The sequence below is a fragment of the Rhododendron vialii genome, chromosome 10a (genome assembly GCF_030253575.1).
Source record: "Rhododendron vialii isolate Sample 1 chromosome 10a, ASM3025357v1".
Classification (NCBI taxonomy): Eukaryota; Viridiplantae; Streptophyta; class Magnoliopsida; order Ericales; family Ericaceae; genus Rhododendron; species Rhododendron vialii.
In genome coordinates this window covers 17,293,540-17,317,293 of record NC_080566.1, presented here as the reverse complement: position 1 = coordinate 17,317,293, position 23,754 = coordinate 17,293,540, and the positions used below count along the sequence as shown (strand labels likewise).

At 43.3% G+C, this 23,754-nt stretch overlaps 2 protein-coding genes across 3 annotated transcripts; one reads left to right on the top strand and one right to left on the bottom strand.

Annotated features, from left to right (window-relative positions):
- The first annotated feature begins 11,934 nt into the window (after positions 1–11,934).
- On the top strand, positions 11,935–12,845 carry LOC131302962 (uncharacterized). Its single transcript, XM_058329753.1, has 2 exons — positions 11,935–12,498; positions 12,585–12,845. The coding sequence occupies exons 1-2, from the start codon at positions 11,935–11,937 to the stop codon at positions 12,843–12,845; spliced, it is 825 nt and encodes a 274-aa protein (XP_058185736.1).
- A 4,024-nt stretch (positions 12,846–16,869) lies between these two features.
- On the bottom strand, positions 16,870–19,737 carry LOC131303698 (uncharacterized). 2 transcript variants are annotated; one of them, XM_058330693.1, is made up of 6 exons: positions 19,367–19,737; positions 18,617–19,256; positions 18,368–18,535; positions 17,660–18,286; positions 17,438–17,578; positions 16,870–17,350 (listed from the first exon to the last, which is right to left on the bottom strand). In XM_058330693.1, exons 3-6 carry the CDS (start codon positions 18,407–18,409, stop codon positions 17,078–17,080), a joined length of 1,083 nt encoding a protein of 360 aa, XP_058186676.1. In that variant the 5' UTR covers positions 18,410–18,535; positions 18,617–19,256; positions 19,367–19,737; the 3' UTR covers positions 16,870–17,077. The 2 variants fall into 2 exon arrangements, with proteins under 2 accessions (XP_058186676.1, XP_058186675.1); XM_058330692.1 differs by having other exon boundaries at positions 16,870–17,578; positions 19,367–19,506.
- Between the last annotated feature and the right edge of the window lie 4,017 nt (positions 19,738–23,754).

The window sequence follows — 23,754 nt, the reverse complement described above, 5'->3', positions numbered from 1 at the left end:
CACTGTTGGGGGCTTATCACTAAGACACAAGCATTGCTGAAAGCACTACAAGCTACGAGCTCTACAATGCATACTGTCGAAACAGACTAGCACGAGGTGCCGACATAGGGTCCATCTTCGACTTGGTAGTAGAGTATCCAGCGGAAAACCCAGTTCAACCATAGGCACGAAACATTGATGTTATCTTTAGTAACCCTCACGAAACTGCTCTTTGAACACGTCATCGATCGGCTCATAGCGCGAGGAATCACCAACTAAATCAGTGAGCCCTCACTACCACGAGCAAAGGACGCCATTCCGGGGTAAGCCCCCACTGTTAGGGTGAGCTCCGATGACGGGGACACATACACTAACAAAGCCGGACCCACAAGACCACGGTGAGACCAAAAGCAAAATCCAGATTACAGTAACACGAAATAGAAACATACCCTAACAGAAAACAAAGCTAAACCCTTGCATTATTAGCCCACCTCCGCACCCACCGAATTTGGGGGAGATCCAGATCGAGAAACCAAACCGAATCAAGCCAGTGGAAAGAAACAAGTAAAATAGGAAAAAACTGCAAACCCCCCCTCCCACCCAAAAAAACAAAAAAACTCACCAAAACTAGCAACATCTAAGACACAAGCACCGCTGAAAGAACTATAGGCTACAAGCTCTACAACACATACTACCGAAGCAGACTAGCACGAGGTGCCAGCATAGGATCCATCTTCGACTTGGTAGTAGAGTATCCACCAAAAAACCCAACTCAAACCATCGACACGAAACACTTATGTTATCTTTAGTAACCCTCACGAAACTGCTCTTTGAACACGTCATCGGTCGACTCATAGCGCGAGGAATCACTGACTAAATCACTGAGCCCTCACTGCCACGAGCAAAGGACACCTCTCAAGGTGTGATGCAGACACATACATTGACAAAGCCGGACCCACGAGACCACGGCAAGACTGAAAGCAAAATCCATATTACAGTAACACAAAATAGAAACAAACCCTAACATGAAACAAAGTAAACCCTTGCATTATTAGCCCACCTCTGCACCCACCGAATCTGGGGGAGATCCAGATTGGGAAACCAAACCAGATCAAGCCGATGGAAAGAAACAAGTAAAATAGGAAAAAACTACAATCCCCCCCAGTCACTGGCCATGACCCACTTCGCCGATTGCACTTCACAAGATCCACCACACTGGAGACGTGGCGTGGAACAGTGGAGGAGGGAGGAGGCAAGGGGTGATCACAAGATCCACGACTTCGCCAATTGCACGTCATGCATGTCAAATTCATTTTGCCCAAGGTCCAATCAGGTTTGGTCATATTCGGTTTCTTCATGCCTTTGTTGACTTCGATATGCCTCAATAAATATACGAACATTGTAAACTTGTTTTCGGCTCAATGGATTACTCCTTGCATTTGTTGAAGATCAAACTTGCTGCCAGAGGATTTCATCTCAAGGGGTTTGTTCATAAATGGTCGAAATGTTCAGGCTATAAAAAGGAAGATTCACTAGAAGAGAAGACTACCAAGAAATACAATGCAATACTCCAGCAAACAGAACACTACATTTCTCTTACACTTCATTTTTACATTATTATTTTAAGGGGTTTGAGAGCAAAATTATTCTATTCACTCTTTAAGAGAGCTTTTCACTTTACATTTTTTTTCCCTCAGTGGGTGTATTGTGAATTTGCTAAATTCTCTAGTGAGCTTGTGATTCAGTTACAAAATTGGGTTTTGTTTAATGAGTGATTTTAGAGTTTGGGAGATAAACTCTAGCGGTTCAGCTAACTCCTTGGAAAAGTTAGTGGCGTGGCTGTAAGGTTTAATCGGCACCAGAAGTTGGTTGATTGATTAGTAAAACAACGACTCCTTAGACCAATGGACTAGGTTGATCAGTGGACAAAGCTCAAGCCGAACCATTATACATCTTTGTTCACTTTCTCTCCCCCTTAAACACCTTTATTTTTGTCTATTGCTACTTAATTATTTAGTTGCTTAATTATTTTATTTTATTTATCCAAGTATTTTTTTTATTTTGGGTAATTCAGATAGGAACCCAATTCACCCCCTCTTGGATTGCTTTTTCGGTAACATTTTTCGATAACATTTTTCTAATATGCTAATGACCGTATTTGCAACGACTACATTCCAATGAGTTGTGAACATACCTTCTTTGCAAATGCCGCATTTGAACCTTCTCCGATGAAGGGGCAGATGTCTCGTTGGATGGCACCCCTTAGGGTTCAATTGCATTTTAATCCATTCAAGACAAACTAACTTGTCTCATCGGTTTACATCTTTCGCCTTGAGAGCATGGTGTCAATTACAACCCTTTTCGCCTATTTAATTATTCCACCCACTGAGACAGAGCAATCAGTGGACGCTCTTCAATCGATCTATCTTGTCAATTACTTACTTGCATATTTTTATGCCTTCTGCAGCATACATGTTTGCATTTGCCCCAAAGAACTACACTGGTCTGATCCCTACAAACGGGGTACGTAGGCAGCTCCAAAGAGCATGACCTGATCATGTTTCAAATGCTTGTACATCTTTACTTGCATTTGATTTTGAATTAAGAATTTAGTAGGGCTCAAATTGGGCTGTCTTAATGTCTCTCCCTCCTCTTGCTGTCAAAAATCAGTCTCAAAACCCTCACTCAAACTCTTTCAAAACAACCTCCATTTTCTAAGAAAAATCACAATTCTCAAGGAAAATCCCTAGGAGAAATGAAGGCCTAAACTCCTTCTCAAACTGTTTTCTAATCATCTTCAAGAATCCAAATCAGTCCAAGAAACCAAGTTCAAGTCAAGTAAAGGTATAAAGGCTCACTGTATACTTCAAAATCTATTGTTTTTCTATTTCTGAGGGGGATCTAGGGCCCACACTACTCCCTCCGTCCCTCAATAAGTGTCTGACGCGCAAACCTAGGACTTACAAAAGAAGCATGTTTTTCGTTACAAAATCTAATTTTTTTTCACAATCTAATAGAACTCATTGCCATCTATTGATTTGTGAAAAAAATTTGATTTTTTTAATGAAGCAAATGCATTTTTTTAAAGGCCTAGATTTGCGCGTCGGACACTTATTTAGGGGCGGAGGGAGTGGTTCTTTATACTGGTTATGAGCCATATGATCTTGGTTTAACAATAAGAGCAAAGGGTATAAAATGTTTTTTCAATACACTGGAATCACTCCTAAGCGCTCAGGCGTGCTTCTGAGCGCTCAGGAGTGTTGTTATTTTGCTGCAGCTTGTTTTTCCCTCTATATTGTTATTTATGTATGTTTTTGAATACTGGGTGTGCACTGGTTTTTCCAAAGCTCAGTTAGGTTTATTTTTAGTTGCAAGGAAGCAAGGTTTGGATGGTTAAGACCAGTTCTTAACTGTTTAAAACCCTTTGCTGAGCACTGGTGTGCATTAATAACTTTATGTTTCTGTTATTAGTATCAAAATATGTCTGGTCTAACAAAAATTGCATGGTGGCTCAGCAAAACTCCTGAGCACTCAGGAGTGCAGTCCCGAGCGCTCGGGAGTGGTTCCGGTGGCAGTAGTTGATTTTTCTGTCATTTTTCACTTTGTATCATTTCATTATCATATATCTTGTACACTGTAGACACCCCAATTTGAGCTTATTAGAATTCCTTGATTTGTGGCTTTTTGGCCTCCCGATGATGAATTAGGATCAATTCAAGCCTTGGATACAATTGGACCTTACTTCTTTGACTTTCAAAATCAAAATCAATTTAGCAAAATCATTCCTGAGCGCTCAGGACCACTTCTCAGTGCTCGGGACTCATCTTCAAAATCCCAGACGCAGGCTCGCTCTTGAGCGCTCTGGAGTGTCACTCCTAAGCGCTCAAATCCGCTCCCGAGCGCTCAGGTCAACAAAATTTTCCATGGAAACTTGAATTTCCAGCTTTTTCAGCAGCACATGGGCATGTTTCATTCAAACTTATTCGGTATTTGCTACAGTAAACCATTAGAGAAATCAGAGGACCAAATCATAATGTTTTCTGTCATTTCAAACTTTTTTTTAGTTTTATAATTAAATTTCAATTTTCAATTTCAATTTTCTTGACCTATAAATAGGGGCTCTCATGCTTCATTCTAGATACCTGAAATCACCACGAAATACTGCAATGTTACTCTCTGATTCCCACCAAAAAACCTTATCTAGCAAGAAAATCATTTTCAATCCTAATCCAAACAATTTCCAAGTGCACTCAAGAAAGATTTAGAAGGCTAAGGTTCATACTCAGTCTTAGTTTCTGAATTTTCTCTCTTCATTTCACTTCCAAGACCTAACCAAGAAGCAAGGTTCAATTTGGAAAAGGTAGAATTTCTCCATCTTTTTAGCTGAAAGTGTCACTATCCTTTTGATGGAGGTCATTCAGCCTACTCTAGCCTTTCATTCTGGATGCGTGGTTGAATGACTTTGGTATAAAAGTAAGAGCAAAAGAGCTGCAAACGAAATTTTCAAAGTTGGTTCTGTAGTACTCCTGAGCGCTCAGGAGTGATTTTGATTACATCTTGTGTTTTTTTCAGTTGAATGTTCGAGGGAAAAGAGGAGTTTTATGAATTTGTGGCATTCTTTCCCTATTTCTGAAAAATAATTCAGGTTTACAATTATTTCCAAGAACTCCTTTTCCAGTGAACAAAATGAAAGCAATGTATCAAAATCTTTAAAGAAAACTGTGTTTCAATTCCACTTTTAGCGCTCTTGTTAACTTCAAAAGTAGTCCAGAACATGCAAAGTTGGTTTAATTTTAGTTCCAGGGTGCAACGATGTGGGGTCTGGATGGCTAGGACCAGTTCTTGGCTGTTTGAATTCTTTGCTGAGTATTAGTTCATATATTATATTGTTGTATTTTTGTCTAACAAAATTTGTAGAATAGAGCAGCAGCACTCCTGAGTGCTCGGAAGTAAGCTCATAAACAGATCTGCATTTTCATGCGTTGCTTTACATTTCACTTCATTTCAATAATACAAATTGTGCACCAGCACATGTATACACAACTTTACTTGATATATTCGTCATTATGTGCTATTTGCTCAGTGAAAGTTAGACAATGCAACAAAAAGGTGTTTTTTCATAAATCCCACAAATGTCTAGTAGAGACCAATTTTAAATCGGGCGAGAGGGGTGCCGTAAAAATCTTCCCCCCTCGTAACGTGGCTTTCGAACCCAAAGCGATCTCTAGTTTCCAAATTCAATCAATCATTTTCAATCAAAACGGTTTCTCGGGTGGCAAACCTCAAATCCAGGTGGCAACTCTTCAATTTTTCAAATCAAAAACACATTTTTTTGGGTCGCCCCGATCCGCCCGGGGCTGTTGTAGCCCACAGTGGCGACTCTGCTGGGGACTTAGTTTAAATAATACTTGAGAAAAGTTGGTGCATTGGCAAAATGGTCATTCAAAAGTCTATCAAAAACAGCAATGCTTCATGCTTACCGAAGGAAGGAAATGGCAAGTCTAACTGGATTTTTATCCAGCCATTTCGACCTGGGACTTCGTGATCACTTGTCCGTGTACTTACTCTCATTGAGTATTATTTAAACCAGTGAGCCAAGCTTGAAGAAAACATTTGCGGGATTTTCAAAAGACATTTTGTTGCATTGTCTATCATTCTTTTAATTGCATTTATACATTGTTTAACCCCATCACTGCGTTTTGGAAATCCTGCCCGACTTGCCGGTGACAGGGAATCCTAGAATGCTCGACAACCCTCGACAATGATGAGTCATTCCTGCCGTTTGTACCGTTATTGGGTATACGCTCAATAGCCAGGAGGCATACCTTGACTCTAGTCCGGGGAACCCTTCAAGCCAAAACCCAACCTTCTATGTGTTTAGCAAGCCATAGAACCATCCAACTTAGGACAGGAACCTGCAGGGTAGGACTACGTGATATATCTTGTCTAAATGTTGCATCCCACATTGCATCCATGACATGCCCCGGTGCACGCTCGCGCGACCCGCCGAAATTTGCCAAGATCCAATGAAGTATTAAATCCTTGGTTAAGGATTTAGCCATTTTTCAACCTTTCAAATAAACAAACACTCAGAGTAAATGCCATAATACCGACACCATCTGGGTCATAGTGCCATGTCATTTACACCTTTCTAGTTAAAGGTATCATGTTATCCGCTCTGAAAGATTTTCGCAAGTCAAACTTTCATCGAACTCTCAAAGGATCATGGCAATCTTCATTCGATCACAATTCAAAGTCCCAAGGTGTCAACGATTATGATGATAAAACTTGTTTCAATTCAATATATGCATTTTTAAAGCAGGAATCATGTCTGAGCTCCGTCTTTGATTTGCTAGAAAGCTTGAGCAATTGTGCCAAAAAAGAAGACCATACCCTCTTGGACAAGACCCCTCGGACAAAGGTTGATTCGGCTCGAATCTCAGCCCGACACTGTCAGCGTCTTTGATCTCTAGGTGGAAATGGAACAACCGACAGGGAATCCAAATCCAAACGACGGGAATCCAAATCCTGAAAATTTGAATGGTACAGGGGAAGATAATGGCGAGAATCCGAATTCGAAAGGATTGAACGAAACAGGACAGATCCGAGAAGCTATCTAAAGGTTGGGGGAACGCACTGACAACCAAATTGCCCAGCTAATGCTTATGATAACCGGAGTTGCACGACGACTTCCCAATCCAAATCCAAATCCAAACCCTAATCCCAATCCAAACCCTAACCCGAATCCTAATCCAGAGCAGCTCCCACACGAGACTTGAAACCCTCAAAACCCAGAAATGGCCACCATCCTTGCCAAAATAGCCCAGCTGGAACAATCTATCGCCAGAAGTGAAAAGATTGCCACCATTGGCTTCGACATCAATAAGCTCTGCCTTTTTCCCAACGCAAAACTTCCAGAGAAGTTCAAGCCAATTGACTTCTCCAAGTTCGACGGAACAGGAGATCTGAAAGCACACTTGACGGGATACATAGGAGCTCTGTCCATGTGGGGCATAGAAAAGGATGCAATGGCCAAGATGTTCTCCCAGACGCTGGTAGGTCATGCTCTTCACTGGTTTACGTCATTGGATGAGAGAAAGAAGCGGTTTTGGGAAGATATTTGTGCAGCCTTCATAGCACAGTATGATTACAATATCCAACTTGAGGTGACTACTCGCGAGCTTGAGTCAACTAAGATGGATGGTAAAGAATCCTTCACAGATTTTGTAAAGAGATGGAGGGCAAAGGTAGCGCAGATGAAGGATAGGCCGATGGACAAAGACCAAATTCGGATGATAGTATGAAACTTACAGCCGACTCTTGCAAAGCATATGGTTATGGCTCAAGCACGCTCGAACTTTAAAACATTCTTGGACACAGGCTTGGCCGTCGAAGAAGCAATTCAACTTGGTATCCTCGACAAACTAGAGCCAGCTCCACCAAAAACCAAAAAGGTATACTCTGGCAACAGCAATACCCTGTTTGGTAACTCTAACTTCACCAACCTCCCTAATACCTCCATAAACACTACTCAAACCGAGCCTGTTAACCAAATTGTCACTCAAACTAACCAGCCTAGATCCCAACCCCATGTTTTCTCCCAATTCTCTGCACCTCTCTCTGCAGTGCTTGAAAAATTGGCAGAAAGTGATATCCTTAAGCCTCTCAACCCAACTCCACTCCCTCAAAAACTTCCAGCCTCTCATAACCCTAACGCCTACTGTGCCTACCACCAAAATGTAGGCCATCCCACCAATAATTGCTTCCGACTTCGACATGCCATCCAAAACCTAATTGACAACAAAACCATCCCAATTCCACCACAAAAGCCTAACACTGTTTCCAACCCACTGCCAAAGCATTCCAATCCCCAGGCTAACTGCATTGATCTTAAACCACCTTTTGACCCAAGCTAATACATCGTATCTGAAACCCAGCCAAAAGCCATTGTCGAGGTGCCAACAAGAGATACCATTTGTGCGATCCAGACTCTAGACTGGGAGTTTGAACTGAGATGGCAATCCACCATTGATGTTTTCCAAGACATTGAGAATCGAGCTCTAATTGACGACGTGTGGCTAGCCCCGGAGCTTGAAAATGGGGACGTTCAAGAATTAGAAAATGGGGCATGGAGAGAAGAATGGGAAGAAAGACAAGCGGATCCGTTTGACGGATATTCGCTCTACACCTTGTTCTCGGAATTGGAATTAGCCAGTGATGAAGAAGATGACTGGGAATGGGAAGCCGAGCCTGCCATGTGGCGTCGAATAGAAGATGAGGATCCTTTTGATGTTACGACACTACCTCTCCTTTTCCACGAGGACGAAGCTCAACAGGGGCCTGATCTGTTCAATCCACGAATCCTTTTTTCACAGTTCCACGATGAAACCCTTAATACAGTAACGGAGGATTTGGATAACTATTCCAAGTACTAGACCAATCCAATGGAACAAAACATTGATTACCCTCAGTGCTATATCATTGATGAGACACTTCTGCAGCCTCTTGTGCAAACCTCAGAGGATCCAGACGAGCCTCACGTCGTTGTTCTTAACTCTGAAGATCTTTGGGGGGAAAGCCGATTTGGTTACTATCTAGGTCAATGGAGAAGAACTGATAGTTAATAAAGCCATGGCTGATGAAGGCTTAATTAGGAGCGATAACTTCTGGGATTCCTTGGAGGAAGAAAACCTGTGGAATACTCTTGAGATGGAATTACTTAATGAAACGCTAGAGAAGACAAGGTTGGATAAAGGAAAAAGGAAAGCGAATACCGATCTCTCAAACCTATGGGATGATCTGTTAGATTTCTGGGCAAAACCCTCTCCTAAGACCATAGTAACCTCACCAGGAGCGATCGAGTTTACCAACCCACCAATTTACAAAAGGGAAGTTCATCCCAAACACCCTCGCCTCAAAACGACACTGCCCAATCATCCGGCTCCTCCACACCAACCATCGCAAATTATCCCAATAATCCTTTCATATCTGTTTCCTAAAATAACCCTTCAAGTTCCACCAACCCAAATCCCTCTGCCAATCCCACATCTACCCAACACCAAAATCTTCCACCCGACACCGATTCCATTATCAAACAGCTTGACAATACCCCGGCTCCCATGTCAATTTGGGGAGTATTGGCATCCTCTCGTGAGCACCGTCGAAGGCTTATCAATACTCTTGCCAAGTTCAAAGTCACCCCCAACATAACCCCGGAAGCCATGGTCGCACTCATCACTCCTAACTTCGCCAAGCACACTTTAGCTTTTACCGAGAAAGACCTCCCACCAGAAGGTGCTGATCACAATAAACCCTTGCACATAACTATGAAGTGTCTTGGGAAATGGGTTCCAGCCATTCTGATCGACAATGGGTCTACCATCAATGCGTGCCCTCTCCGTACTGCTTAGTGCTTGGGCCTGAAAAATTAAGGACTTTACGCCATCAACTTTGGGTGTCCGCGCTTATGACAACACGCGGCGTGATGTCATAGGAACAGTCAACCTCGAGTTAGTGACGGGACAGTTCAAGACAGCTGTGGAATTCTATGTCCTGGAAATACCTGTTTCATTCAATCTCTTGTTGGGAAGGCGTGGCTACACCGTCCTGATATTATGGGAGTACTTTCCACTCTTCATCAGAAGCTGATACTGGGGCTGAACTCAGGGACATTAATCATTCATGGTGATTCTGGGATCCGACCACATTCCGAGGATAATTTGTCGTTGCTAGAGATCATGCATGGAGAAGAGGACATAGCCATGGGTGGCTTCGCCGTAATAACGGCAAAGGTTTGTACCATTCGGGCCGATGACAGTTTTCTAGTGAGTTCTGCAGCATTGGCGATCATGCGAAAGATGAATTACATGCCTGGTATGGGCTTGGGTCGTGACCAGCAAGGGGTTGCTGAATTCCCTCGTTTCCCTGGGAGCAATGAACAGTTTGGCTTGGGATACACCCCAAAGAAGAGTGATCCTACGAAAAGGTGGCGTAACCGTTCTCACGCCCGTGCTATTGCTGAAGAAAGACCAAAGGTCGATTCTGTTCCGTACCAAGGATAGCCGGAACCCTACTTCGATGTGGAAACAAAGAAGGAATACTAGGGATTCAAAATTTTTGCTGAGGATACTTGGGACAGCGAAGATGAAGCCGAAAAAAGGGAGGGGCTTGTTAGAGCATTGCACACTGATTGGGTCGAGGCTTTTGATCAGGGCAGTCTCCGATCAATGTTCGAAGACGAAAATCCAGAGGGTATGGACGAAGAAGCCGTTGTAATGATGCTCGGAGGACAGGACGTTTGCGAGGATCCCTCTATACTCATTGTAGATGCTACTGGCGGCTATGAAAATTGTGTCTTCATCCCTCTTATAAAGCACACTCACGCTGCTGGGTCTGAATCTGAATCGGATACCGATTCCCCGTCTAGCTGTGAGTCAGAGCTTGTGCCTACCGGCCCTCCCCGTCGAAGTTTCTATTTCGAGTTTGAGTCAACTGCTGTATTCCCTCCCGCTTAGGAGCCGTTTAATGGGATGAATGATGCTTTCGCTTACTTGTCGCATTTTGAATAAATTATGTAGAGCTTGACGATGATGGAATAGATTTCGAAGGGGACATCCCTAGAGAAATCAGTTCCTTCATCGAACTGGAAAACAAAAGACGTGCTAAGCCTCTAAAAGAAGAAATGGTCTCAATAAACTTGGGCGATGAGGGAAACCCTCAAATGGTTCAAGTCGGTTCCGGGCTAAATTCTGATGAGCTTCAAAAACTCTCATATTTACTCAAAGAATTCAAAGATGTTTTTGCTTGGTCACATGCAGACATGCCCGGAATCGACCTTGAAATCGTCGAGCACAGGATCCCTCTTTTTCCCAATGCAAAACCTGTCAAACAGAAATTGAGAAAAATGCGCCCTGATTGGATATTAAAAATAAAAGAAGAACTCACAAAGCAAATTGATGATGGTTATCTAATAGTCACCGAATACCCAACTTGGGTTGCAAACATTGTTCCTGTTCCCAAGAAAGATGGAAGGATTAGGGTCTGCGTCGATTTTAGAGATCTGAACAAAGCAAGTCCTAAAGACGATTTTCCTTTACCACATATAGATGTGCTCGTTGACAACACTGCAAGACACGATTTGTTATCCTTTATGGATGGTTTCTCTGGGTACAATCAAATTCTCTTGGTGCCGAAAGATCGAGATAAGACAACTTTCATCACTGAATGAGGGACTTATTGTTATCGTGTTATGCCATTTGGGTTGAAGAACGCAGGATTGACATATCAGAGGGCTGCCACAACTTTGTTGCATGACATGATCCATAAGGAAGTTGAAGTATACGTCGACGACATGATTGTCAAAACAAAGAAGTAGGAAGATCACCCTCCTGTATTGAGGAAGTTTTTCGAAAGGATACGAAAGTACATAATGCGTATGAATCCATCAAAGTATACATTTGGGGTTATGGCAGGGAAAATGTTAGGGTTCATGATCACAGCTCGTGGGATTGAGGTAGACCCTTCCAAGATCAAAAAAATTCTCGAGATGGAGCCATCGCAATCTGAGAAGGAAGTACGTGGTTTCCTAGGAAAAATCCAGTTCATTAGTCGGTTCATTGCTAAATTGACTTCGACTTGTGAACCGATGTTCTCTTTGCTCAAGAAGGATGTGAAATTCGAATGGAATGATAAGTGCCAGCAAGCCTTTGAAGCCGTTCGAAAGTATCTTCAGAATCCACCGATCTTGATGCCACCTATTCCAGGAAAACCTTTGATCCTTTACTTGTCAGTCACGCCCTCAGCAATGGGGTGCATGCTCGCACAAGAAGGAGAATATGGGATTGAAGGGCAGTTTATTATCTCAGCAAGAAGATGGTAGGTTGTGAAGAATGGTACACGCCGCTAGAGAAAACATGTTGGGCACTTGTTTGGGCTACAAAGAAGTTGAGACACTACATGCTGGCTTATCCGGTAATACTGATTTCTCGAATGGAACCACTTAAATATCTGTTCGAGAAGCTAGCACTTACCAGTAAGTTGGCACGTTGGTTGCTCTTATTGGCCGAATTCGAAATCAAATATGTCACTCGAAAGTCAGTAAAAGGGAGAGCTGTTGCAAAATTCCTGGCGGATCGCCCAATCGAAGGTTCGGAGCATATGGAATTTCAATTTCCTCCTAATGAAGAGGTGATGGAAACAAAGGATGAGGCATGGACTCTATATTTCGATGGGGTATCTAATCAAAACGGATTTGGCATTGGTATCCTACTGGCATCACCGGAAGGGTCCCATATCCCTCTTGCATTCAAGTTGAATTTCGAAGTGACTAATAACGAAATAGAGTATGAGGCTTGTATCGTAGGATTTGAAGCAGCATTAAAGATCGGAGTCAAAGTATTGGAAGTCATTGGCGACTCGCATTTGGTAGTTTCTCAGGCAAATGGGGATTGGAGAGTGAAGGATGAAAAGATGAAGCAATATCATCAAGAGCTCGGTGACTTTATTCCTAGATTTGAAAAAGTAACTTTTACACATGTGCCGAGAATGAAAAATCGCTTCGCGGATGCTCTAGCAACTTTGGCATCTATGCTTGAATTGCCAATCAGGGTGAAATTAAGGCCAGTCACGATCGAACAAAGGATAGACGTGTGTACGAGTATGTCATGAACATCGATGAACCGGATGATGGCCTACCATGGTATGACAATATCTGGAATTTTGTCGAAAAAGGGGAGTTTCCCGCAGAAGCTACCAAAAAGGATAGGATTGCATTGCAACGGCTAGCATCTCAGTACATCATTTGTGGAGGGCAATTGTACCGACGATCTCCCATGCGGGGTCCACATATTATGCATTCATGGAAGTGATGCAAGGAAAGTAATGGAAGAAATTCATGAAGGAATTTGTGGACCCCACATGAATGGTATGATGCTCACTATGAAGATTTTGAGACAGGGATACTATTGGTCGACTATGGAGACGGATTGTATCGAATATGTGCGGCGATGCCATAAATGCCAAATGCATGCTAACCTCATCCACGTTCCGCCATCAGAGCTACACCCTATGGCGACGCCACGGCCGTTCTCAGCTTGGGGTATCGATGTCATCGGAAAAATTACTCCAACAGCTTCCAATGGTCATAAGTTCATCCTCGTAGCGGTCAATTATTTCACCAAGTGGGTCGAAGTAGCATCTTATAAGACATTGACAACAGTTCAAGTTGCACATTTCATCAGGCAAAACATCATTTACCGGTATGGAGTCCCGCAAGCCTTTGTATCAGATAATGGATCTCATTTCAAGGGGAAAGTTCTGGAATTGTTTGAAGAATTCAAAATTTAGATTCATCACTCAACGACCTATCGACCACAAAAGAACGGAGCAGTTGAAGTAGCAAATAAGACCATTAAGACCATTCTCGAAAGAACTACACAGTCCACAAGGAATTGGCATGAACAACTGCCGCTAGCTTTATGGGGATACCGGACATCCATCCGTATACCAACAGGGGCAACACCCATTCTTTGGTACTCCCTCCGTCCCACTTTGTTACGCCTAGTTTGACTTGCACAAAATTTAAGAAAACATTACAATTAGATTGACTTTTTATCAATTTTCCATTTTACCCTTGTAGAAAATAGTATTGGAATACTAAAATTTTGTTTAAAAAAATAATTGAATCCACCAAATCCAAAAGTACTTTCCTGTCATGTCTAGAGAGATGGAGCCAAATCAATTTCTTGCCCATCCTTTACTCCATTTCCTTTCAAACCATGTTTAATATTCAAATTTGGGAGGGAGAAAATTTCTCCTTAAGTGTAAAAGAAAATGAGGGGTAAAATGGTAAAATTAACATCCAAAAATGGAAAGTTTTGAAACAAGCATATCATTTTGGGACATCCCAAAAAGGAATAAGAGCGGAACAAAGTGGGACGGAAGGAGTATATGGCATGGAGGCCGTTCTCCCCATCGAGCTAGAGGTGCCATCCCTGAGAGTCATGGCCGAATGAGGAATTAATGAAGCTGAATGGATCAGTGGAAGGTTTGAGGAGCTTACGCTATTCGATGAAAGGAGATTACAGGCATTATACCACATTCAAGGCTATCAGCGACGGATTGCCCGAGCGTTCAATAAGAAAGTGAAGTCAAGGGATCTTCGGGAAGGGGACATGGTGGTCAAGGAAATAAGTGTGCCAGTTTTTCATCTACGGGGCAAGTTTCGACCAAAATGGGCTGGTCCTTACATCATCAAGACAATTCTTTCTGGAGGAGCTGTATCAATTATCGACCTCGACGTCAATAAATTTTCAAATCTTGTTAATTTGGACCAGCTCAGATGCTATTACCCCTGAGAGAGCTCGCTGGGCTAAAAACCGCAAGGGCAGGCAGCACCAGGCAAAAATTAGAGCAAGAGCCTGCTAGGTTGAAAACCCAAAAGGGCAACCTAGGCAAAAGTTAAGGCAAAAAGTTAAAAGAGCTCGCTAGGCCGAAAACCTGAAAGGGCAGTTCTAGGCAAAAATTAGAGCGCAAAAGGAGAGTGTCAATACCCGAGGGAACCCTAGCCCGAACTATGTATTGGCCTGATTCTCTGTTACAAGAGATACGTAGGCAGCCTCACTCTGAGGTTCGGTCATCAATTATCATAACTAATCATCAAGGTCAAATCCCAAATTGGCAAATCAAATCGTCGAAACAAAAGCACTTTCATTAACGAACCAAAAGGGGGAAACCCTTATCGATCAACTTTATTTCGAACATTTCTTTATTACAGGCTGAGCACACAAGAAAAAGAAAATACAAAACACACTTTTATTGCAAAAAACGGCAAAGTAAGTGATCAACCCGTCCGTGCTTTCACATCCCTCCTTAGCCATTTCTTGTACTGCCCAAATAAGGTAGTGGCAAAATCCGGGTCAAGTGCTTCGGTCCTACGATCTTCCCATGTTCAGGCATAGCTATGAAGACCAGGAACTGTGAACGGAGGGAGACAAAGTGCATCAAAGCTTGGGGGAGGTATGACTTGACTAATTCCAAACTGGTGAAGGATACGGAGCGGCAGATAGAAAGTGAAGCCCGTTAGCCCGGCCAGGAACACTTCTTGAGAACCCATGTTATTCACAATCATAGCCAGTAAACTCAACCAAGGACAGTGCCAAGAAACATCTTCTTCACCAATTAACGCGAAAAAATCATCCCAGTCCTCCGTTACCCCAAAAGGACGGTTCCACTCATTTAGTCGATACAGCCAATTCTCAGGAGGAGGCGTCATCAAATTCAGCTGGTCGCAGAGCCACATTTGTTAAAACAAAAGAGAGAAAACAAGTGAGAAACCAGATAAAACTCGAACCAAGCATCGAGGTAAAATAAATGTGTGAAATAGAAAAAGGAGAGCTGAGTGAGGTCCCTTGCCTGCAACAAAAGTGGGCTACCTCCAAACGTCTGTGTACGGCCAGCATGGACTGCATCCAAACCCATCAGAGATTCGGCAAGGACCAGGGGTGCCACGTCCTTACGTGCTTCGATTTGAACTGCGACTCCTACCAGCAATGAGCTTGGCTCGCCAACAGAAGGCACCAACAAGAAGGCCACCAGGAGACAGATACAACAGGCGGTCATGCGATGTCCTTGGTATTTAAAGTCTGTTAGATCCTTAGGCGGGCTGAACGTTTCAAACAGGCGCAGGACCTTAACAACATCACCTTGAATGAGAAAATCAGAAGCCCCGCTGCTAACCCCCAGTTTGGTCTTTAGGAGTTTTTTCATGCTCTCTCGGACCATGGGGATGATTGGTTCATCAAAATCATAACTCCCGAGGTATGCATGAAATTCCTCCACGGTTGGACAGAATTCTTGGATACCAAACCTGAAGACATGCACCTCCGGATCCCAAAATCGCACTGCCGCATGCAGAAGGTTGGGCCGGATGCGACTATCTCAGAGATATTTCAGCACGTGAAGTCGATGCCCTCGAAAGTTCAGCCAATCAATGCCTCCGAGGCTGTCAGCCATGGTCGGAGTAGAGCTTGGTTGAGCATGGCCATGAAAAATGGACGTTGCAAGGAAGTATTGAGTAAGGCAGTGTAAGACAGTTTGGGGAGTATCTGTAAAGGTTCATAAGAGACCTAGCATGGTTTTATAGAACCACATGCAATATTCCTAGTTTGTATCGTACGTGCAAAGTTAAAAGGAATATAGAGAATGCATAGGTTTTGTCCTCAAGGATATTATATTATGGGGGAACAGATGAATCCAAAGCCAATACACGTCTAAATATGTTGCATGCAGATGAATACAATGTGAAAGAAGCCAAAAGTTCATTTGGAAGTTAGCTCAGAACTGCAGACAGCAGCAGAGCTGAGCGCTCAGGAGTGAGGACTTGAGCGCTCAGGAGTGCACTCCTGAGCACTCGGGAGTGCTGCTGTTTTCTATCAGATTGTTTTGGACAGCTTGGGTTGCTAAAACAAGGCATTTGCATGGCTTTAATGATCAAGACCAATCTCAGCCTATATAAAGAGGGATACAACAGTCTCCATGTACAGTTTCCATTCAAATTCAAGTTTTTTGTCCTAGATTTCCACATTTCTTGAAATTTTCACTCACCGGGATATGTCAAATTTCGTTTCAATGGCATTTTAATAGTTTGGTCGTGTCCACAAGTCATAATAGGTTATAATGACTATATGGTACAATTGGTTTTGAATAAAAAGGCCCGATTGCAATTTTCACCCCTCGAAGCACTCAATTTGTCATATAAAATTCCGCGCTTGGGGCATGTCCATATGAGTTGTCATTTGTTTTAAGGACGTCGGTAAAAATTTGTGTATCCCTTAAGTTCTTTCAAGCTGGTCGACGATAGTATTCGATACAATTTCAATGCTATAAAAGAAGTTTAAAAGAAAGAAATGCAATTTTCATTAATCAAAAGCAGCATGTACAATGATCAAAAGAGGGATACTCCTATTCAAAAGGCTATCTACAAGGGCATGCAGACCCAAACAAAAAGGCACGCAGGCCTGAAACCTACAACAACTCGTAGCACTCAGGCTCGTGTAAGATCTAGCAAAGTAAAAACAGCTCAGACACGCCGTGAACTTTTCTACGGCAGATTCTCTTCCTCGACACTGTCATCTTCATCGTCATTGTCACCATCAGGAAGGGCTGGCGAATCGGAATCAGTGTCTGAATCACCCAATGATTCCTCTGGTTCCTCTGTATCCCCAGACTCCTCTGACTCTTCACTTTCAGGTTGTCTCTGGGTCACTGGCCGTGGCCGTAGCTCGAATTGGCGGCTCTCTGCCTGGGCCACTTTAGCAGCTGGGGATCCAACAACCGCCTGAGACTGAGCCCGGGTCGCGCGACGTGTCTGCATCTGCACTTGCATGGCATTCACATACTTCAAATGATTTAAATTTTCAAAGCAGCATACATGTGACAAAAGCATGCATCCAAAATATACCTGCGGTGGCTCCACAACAGAAGTAGTGGCTGGCTCAGGGGCAACACGGGTCTGTAGTGTCTTCCCTCTGGCACAATCACGCAAAAGCTTGCGCATCCCTAGCATTCTCATAATGGCTGACTCAGCCCATTCCCGCAATATCTGAAAATTTACGGGCAGAATTAGAAAGCATATGTCAACAATGTCAAAAAAGTCAAATTACACGTTAATCAATTGTTTTACCGAATCGGGAAGGTTCATGTCCGGGCGAGGCAAACATGCGATATCCACAATCGCCCGAGCACCTGTTTGATCTCGGACACTTATTTCCCATTTCAATTCAGGTATCCCTGATACTCCTAGGGTGTCCTCACTTCTTATTGTAGCCTCTGTGCCACCTCTCCCTCGACCTCGAAAGCTGGCACCTCGATCTCGTCCTCTCACTCTTTGAGAGCGACCACCCCTGTTGCCCTCTCCTCCAGCCTCAGCTCCGGCTCTGGAAGCTGCTCTCCTAGCCTCAATTTCAGTCACCCACCTCTGGAGTTCCTGCTCCACGCCTAGGCTCCTGGCCAAATACCTCTCCTTATAAGCATCATACTCCATTGTTCGCCTGAGAAGCCCCTCCAGATCGGTGTCAAGCACTGTAAATTGTTCGAGCTCAGCACGGGTATAGGTATTAGTCCCTTGCACTCGAGGAGGTAGTGGCCCAGGTACTACAAATGTTGGAAGACCAAGTGACTGACGAGTCACACGATTCCCCGAGTACCATTGCCAGCCCAAGGGGCACTCCAGCAGCACTCTACTCCGTGTTACTTCTCGACTCCTCACCATGCATCCTGCCTCTAGCCTATCCCAACATTTCCAATGAACCTGCATTCAAAGTTTTCCTATCAACAATCAAATCGAATGAAATTTTAACATTATTTGAGAGGTGTAAAGCACAGCACATACCGAAGCTCCCGTCAAATTGACTAACCAACGTCGAAACATCATTATCTCGCCTCTCCGCTCCTTTGTCTTCCTATATTCTTTGTTCCAAATTAAACCTCGAGGGAAGAAATTTGGATCTTTGTAGGTGTTCTAAGGTGAAAACATCCCCAACACCTCGTAGGCCCAAAGCTGCATTGTTTCGAAGTTTAAAATTCAGGTCAATTCAATTCAAAATTCAAATCAATTTCATGTGTTATATCGAAATAATACCTCAATTACCCTCCAATATCCTCCAACGGTGTTGCCAACTCTGTGAGATGCAGCTCCTAGAAAGCAGTACAAGGCGCACAACGCAGCACCGCCCCAGTCGAACCTCCCTGCTGTTCTAAAATCCACCAAGGCAGCCAAATAACTGAGATGAACGCGTGTTCGTCTGTTTGGGAACAATGAAGCCCCAAACAAGTATAGCAAATAAGCTCGAGCCATTTGAGCTGCTTCCTCGTCGCTCTCTGGTTCGTGATCCCAGTACGATGTAAATTGGCCATATGTTGCTAGCCCGCCACTATGAAGTGGGACTCGCCCGAGGAACCACATCAGTGCCGCATTATCATTCAATAAGGCCCATGTCATAGGGGATCGGCTCTCTTCCAACTCTAAGCCCCGTAATTGCTGCGAAGTCGAGGGGTGTCACTGTCATCTCCCCAAATCGGAAATGGAAGGTGTTAGTGGTATCCCACCATCTCTCTGTGAGTGTTGTCAATATAGCATGATCAATTTGGACTATCGTCTGTAATCGTATGAAAGACCCAAAACCTGCTGCTTCTACTAATTCTCGTACACGCTCAGGTAACGCCCTGAAGTGCGCCAAAGACTTGGCGGAGCCTCCATGGCCATACACGTCGGTGGTACGCTGTTACAAGCATAATAGCAAAATAATTTCAAAACCATAAGCCTTGATTTCTTTACCACTTCAAGCATGATTAGAAAAATGGAATCAAGGAAGACGAGTTTAAGTCATACCGTGGTCCAGGTCGATGAGATGTGCCGATCTCGATCCCTCAAAAGCATGTCACCCGGATAATCAGCATTAACCGGAGTATAGTTGGTTATCCCCACTGGCTTGAAGCAATGCGATCACGGAGTGTAAGCCTTGGGCAAAAAAGTAGGACGAGTCTTCTCCCCGAAGGCCTTCGCCTCATCTACCGTTGTCACCCGCACCTTCGCCATTTCCTCCGGCTCGGGACCCCCCTCCGACATCCCAGCATCCTTACTACCACCCTGGCTCAGTATCACTCCCAACAATGCCGTTGCAGCCCTAATGTCTGGAGACTCAACCTCCTTCAGCGCATCTGCAGCTCTGGGATCAACTCCAAGGGCATCAAAAATATCCCGTGGATCCGCGGACTCCAAAAAATCACCTTCCGCAAATGGAACCCGTCCAGAAGGTCCAATTCCGCTATCACCACCCCGGGGTTCCACTGCCGAGGACCTCAGAACTGGTGTAGTAACAAATCGTCCCACTGTCAAGGCCTCGCTCTCTATCAAGACATCTCCACCGCTAGTAGCTCCGTCCTCCGCTGCCTTGAGCAACTCCTCCACTGTCGGAGTAGGAGGAGTGTTCCCACTACCTGATGCACCACCTCCGGACACCCCAGCTCCGTCGCCAGCCCCTCCAGTGGCTACTGCGATGACTTCGGCAACCCTTTCGCCATTGAACGTCTTTTTTTCCTCAACTTCACCCATAGTTGCTTCTCCCGTATCGCCTACGGCGACCGCTACCCCTTCGGACATTTCTATACTCCCCCTGTCTCCTCTTGTCGCCGCCGCGTCGCCCATGGCAACCACCACACTGCCGAGCTCCGCCGAGCTCCCACCACCGCCAGCCGCTCAACTTTTTTCTTCCCTTGAGCCCATTCCTCTCCTCTGGCGAACCTCTTGGCAGACTATAGCCCACTGGAACACTGTGGAAATTTCAAGGTTTCGAATTCGATCCGTTTTGAAAGAAGTGGGTCGATTTCGAGAGAAATTCGTCGATTGAGAGAAAGAAAGGTCGATTAAAGAAAGGAGAAGTTGATTTAGGGGGAGAGAAGTCGATTGGAACGTGGGAAAGGGATGGGAGATCGTGGATTCGTACACTGGTTCTAGAGCGCTCGAGTCTGAGATTTGAAACCCTTGTTTCCTAAAACAAGGAGGACGAAGATGGTGGGCCCCAGTCAAGGTTCCGAGCGCTCGGAACCACTCTGAGCGCTCAGGAGTGATTCTGAAACCCTATTTTTTGCAAGCTGAATTTTGACTATTCAGGCAACATTTCTTGCTTTAATTACCTTTTTAAGTTTACAAAAAAATAAATAAATCAATCGTCGATGTGGACAATGATAAAAATCAGTCGTCGATGTGGTTGTGCTATAAAAAAAATTGTCGAGCGGTTTGTCCACTCACATGTTTCGAGTCGAGCTTGTTTTTGTGATACTCCATGTTTGTATTTGTCCCAAAGAACTACGCTGGTCTGATCCTTGCAAAAAAGGGTACGTAGGCAGCTCGGGAGAGCACGACCTCAAGTTTTGAATTCCAAAGCACCCTTTTTGTTTGCATTTGGTTTTGAATCGAGGGTTCAATATGGCTCGAATTGGGCTGTCTCAATCTTTGGGCGTCACTCGTATCAAGAAATGATACCAAGCACCGTCCAAAGGCGGACAACTGTAGACACCCCAATTTAAACTTATTGGAATTCCTTAATTTTGTGGCTTTTTGGCCTCCCGATGATGAATTAGGATCAATTCAAGCCTTGGATACAATTGGACCTTACTTCTTTGACTTTCAAAATCAAAATCAAAATCAATTTAGCAAAATCATTCCTGAGCGCTCTGGAGTGTCACTCCTAAGAGCTTGGATCCGCTCCCGAGCACTCAGGTCAACAAAATTTTCCATGGAAACTTGAATTTCCAGCTCTTTCAACAGCACATGGGCATGTTTCATTCAAACTTATTCGGTATTTGCTACAGTAAACCATCAGAGAAATCAGAGGACCAAATCATAATGTTTTCTATCATTTCAAACTTTTTTTTAGTTTTATAATTAAATTTCAATTTTCAATTTCAATTTTCTTGACCTATAAATAGGGGCTCTCATGCTTCATTCTAGATACCTGAAATCACCAAGAAATACTGCAATGTTACTCTCTGATTCCCACCAAAAAACCCTATCTAGCAAGAAAATCATTTTCAATCCTAATCCAAACAATTTCCAAGTGCACTCAAGAAAGATTTAGAAGGCTAAGGTTCATACTCAGTCTTAGTTTCTGAATTTTTTCTCTTCATTTCACTTCCAAGACCTAACCAAGAAGCAAGGCTCAATTTGGAAAAGGTAGAATTTCTCCATCTTTTTAGCTGAAAGTGTCACTATCCTTTTGATGGAGGTCATTCAGCCTACTCTAGCCTTTCATTCTGGATGCGTGGTTGAATGACTTTGGTATAAAAGTAAGAGCAAAAGAGCTGCAAACAAAATTTTCAAAGTTGGTTCTGTAGTACTCCTAAGCGCTCAGGAGTGCTCTAGAGCGCTCAGGAGTGATTTTGATTACATCTTGCATTTTTTTCAGTTGAATGTTCAAGGGAAAAGAGGAGTTTTATGAATTTGTGGCATTCTTTCCCTATTTCTGAAAAATAATTCAGGTTTACAATTATTTCCAGAAACTCCTTCTTTTCCAGTGAACAAAATGAAAGCAATGTATCAAAATCTTTAAAGAAAATTGTGTTTCAATTCCACTTTTAGTGCTCTTGTTAACTTCAAAAGTAGTCCAGAACATGCAAAGTTGGTTTAATTTTAGTTCCAGGGTGCAATGATGAGGGGTCTAGATGGCTAGGACCAGTTCTTGGCTGTTTGAATTCTTTGCTGAGCATTAGTTCATATATTATATTGCTATATTTTTGTCTAACAAAATTTGCAGAATGGAGCCGCAGCACTCCTGAGCGCTCAAGAGTACAATCCCAAGTGCTCGGAAGTAATCTCAGAAATAGATTTGCATTTTCATGCGTTGCTCTACATTTCACTTCATTTCAATAATATAAATTGTACACCAGCACATGTATACACAACTTTACTTGATATATTCGTTAGTATGTGCTATTTGCTCAGTGAAAGATGACAATGCAACAAAAAGGTGTTTTTTCATAAATCCCACAAATGTCTAGTAGAGACCGATTTTAAATCGGGCGAGGGGAGTGCCGTAAAAACCTTCCCCCCTCGTAACGTGGCTTCCGAATCCAAAGCGATCTCTGGTTTCCAAATTCAATCAATCATTTTCAATCAAAACGGTTTCTCGAGTGGCAAACCTCAAATCCGGGTGGCGACTCTTTAATTTTTCAAATAAAAAACACGTTTTTTTGGGCCGCCCCGATCCGTCCGAGGCTGTGGTAGCCCACATACACCAGTACAAGCATACACTCTTTATTTGACATATCTGTGGACGCTTGCTAGTTGCTCTAATGAAACAAAATATTTTCAATAAAATTCCACAAACATTGAGTAGAGACCGACATTGCGTCAAGCGATAGGGGTGCCGTAAAACCCTTCCCCTCTCGTAACGTGGCTTCTGAATCAAAAACAATCTCTGGTTTTCAATTTCGCTACCCGCCCGAAAAAAATTGAAGAGTGGCCACCCGAATTTGAGGTTTGCCACCTGAGAAACCATTTTGATTGAAAATGATGGTTTGAAATTGAAAACCAGAGATTGTTTTTTATTCGGAAGCCACGTTACGAGAGGGAAAGGAATTTACGGCACCCCTCTCGCCCGATACGGGATCAATCTCTACTCAATGTTTGTGGGATTTTCGTTAAAAATATTTTGTTTCATAAAAAGCAGTTAGCACATATTCATAGGTGCAACAAGTGAAAGTGGATACATGTGCATGTGTACATGATGTAGAGATGCTATGATACGAAATGAATGAATACAGAAATTGAGACAATGCTACTGGAAACACTCTCGAGCGCTCAGGAGTGGTCCTGAGCGCTCAGGACCTCTTTCCCCTACAAAACAGAACTTAGCACTTTTTGATAGTAGGCAGAATATACAAACACATGTGGGATGGACTAAAATAACATTTAGGTAGGTTTGCTCAGCATCAAACTCAAACAAACAAGAACAAGTCTTGTATATTCAAGTACTGCTTCCTTGCAAACATAAAATAAAGCTAACTGGGCTCTGGATAGACCAGTGCACACCTAGTATCTATTGGAATATAGAAAATGCAATATTTGGTGACAAAATAGGATTTTGGTGATAGCAGCACTCCTGAGCGCTCAGGAATGGTCCCGAGCGCTCGGGAGTGAACATAGTGCCCAGAAATGATTTTGTTTCTTTGTGCTCCTCTTGCTTTTGTTGTTTAAACTAAGATCAAATGAGCTCACAA

Excerpts from the sequence above, each read along its gene's own strand:
- LOC131302962 (XM_058329753.1), top strand. The coding sequence starts at position 11,935 with ATGCTGGCTTATCCGGTAATACTGATTTCTCGAATGGAACCACTTAAA. Across the intron at positions 12,499-12,584 it reads TTATTCCTAGATTTGAAAAA|GGTGAAATTAAGGCCAGTCA; the intron begins GTAACTTTTACA and ends ATTGCCAATCAG.
- LOC131303698 (XM_058330692.1), bottom strand. The coding sequence starts at position 18,409 with ATGATGTTTCGACGTTGGTTAGTCAATTTGACGGGAGCTTCG. Across the intron at positions 18,287-18,367 it reads TCAATTTGACGGGAGCTTCG|GTTCATTGGAAATGTTGGGA; the intron begins GTATGTGCTGTG and ends CTTTGAATGCAG. Across the intron at positions 17,579-17,659 it reads ACATGAACCTTCCCGATTCG|ATATTGCGGGAATGGGCTGA; the intron begins GTAAAACAATTG and ends GTAAATTTTCAG.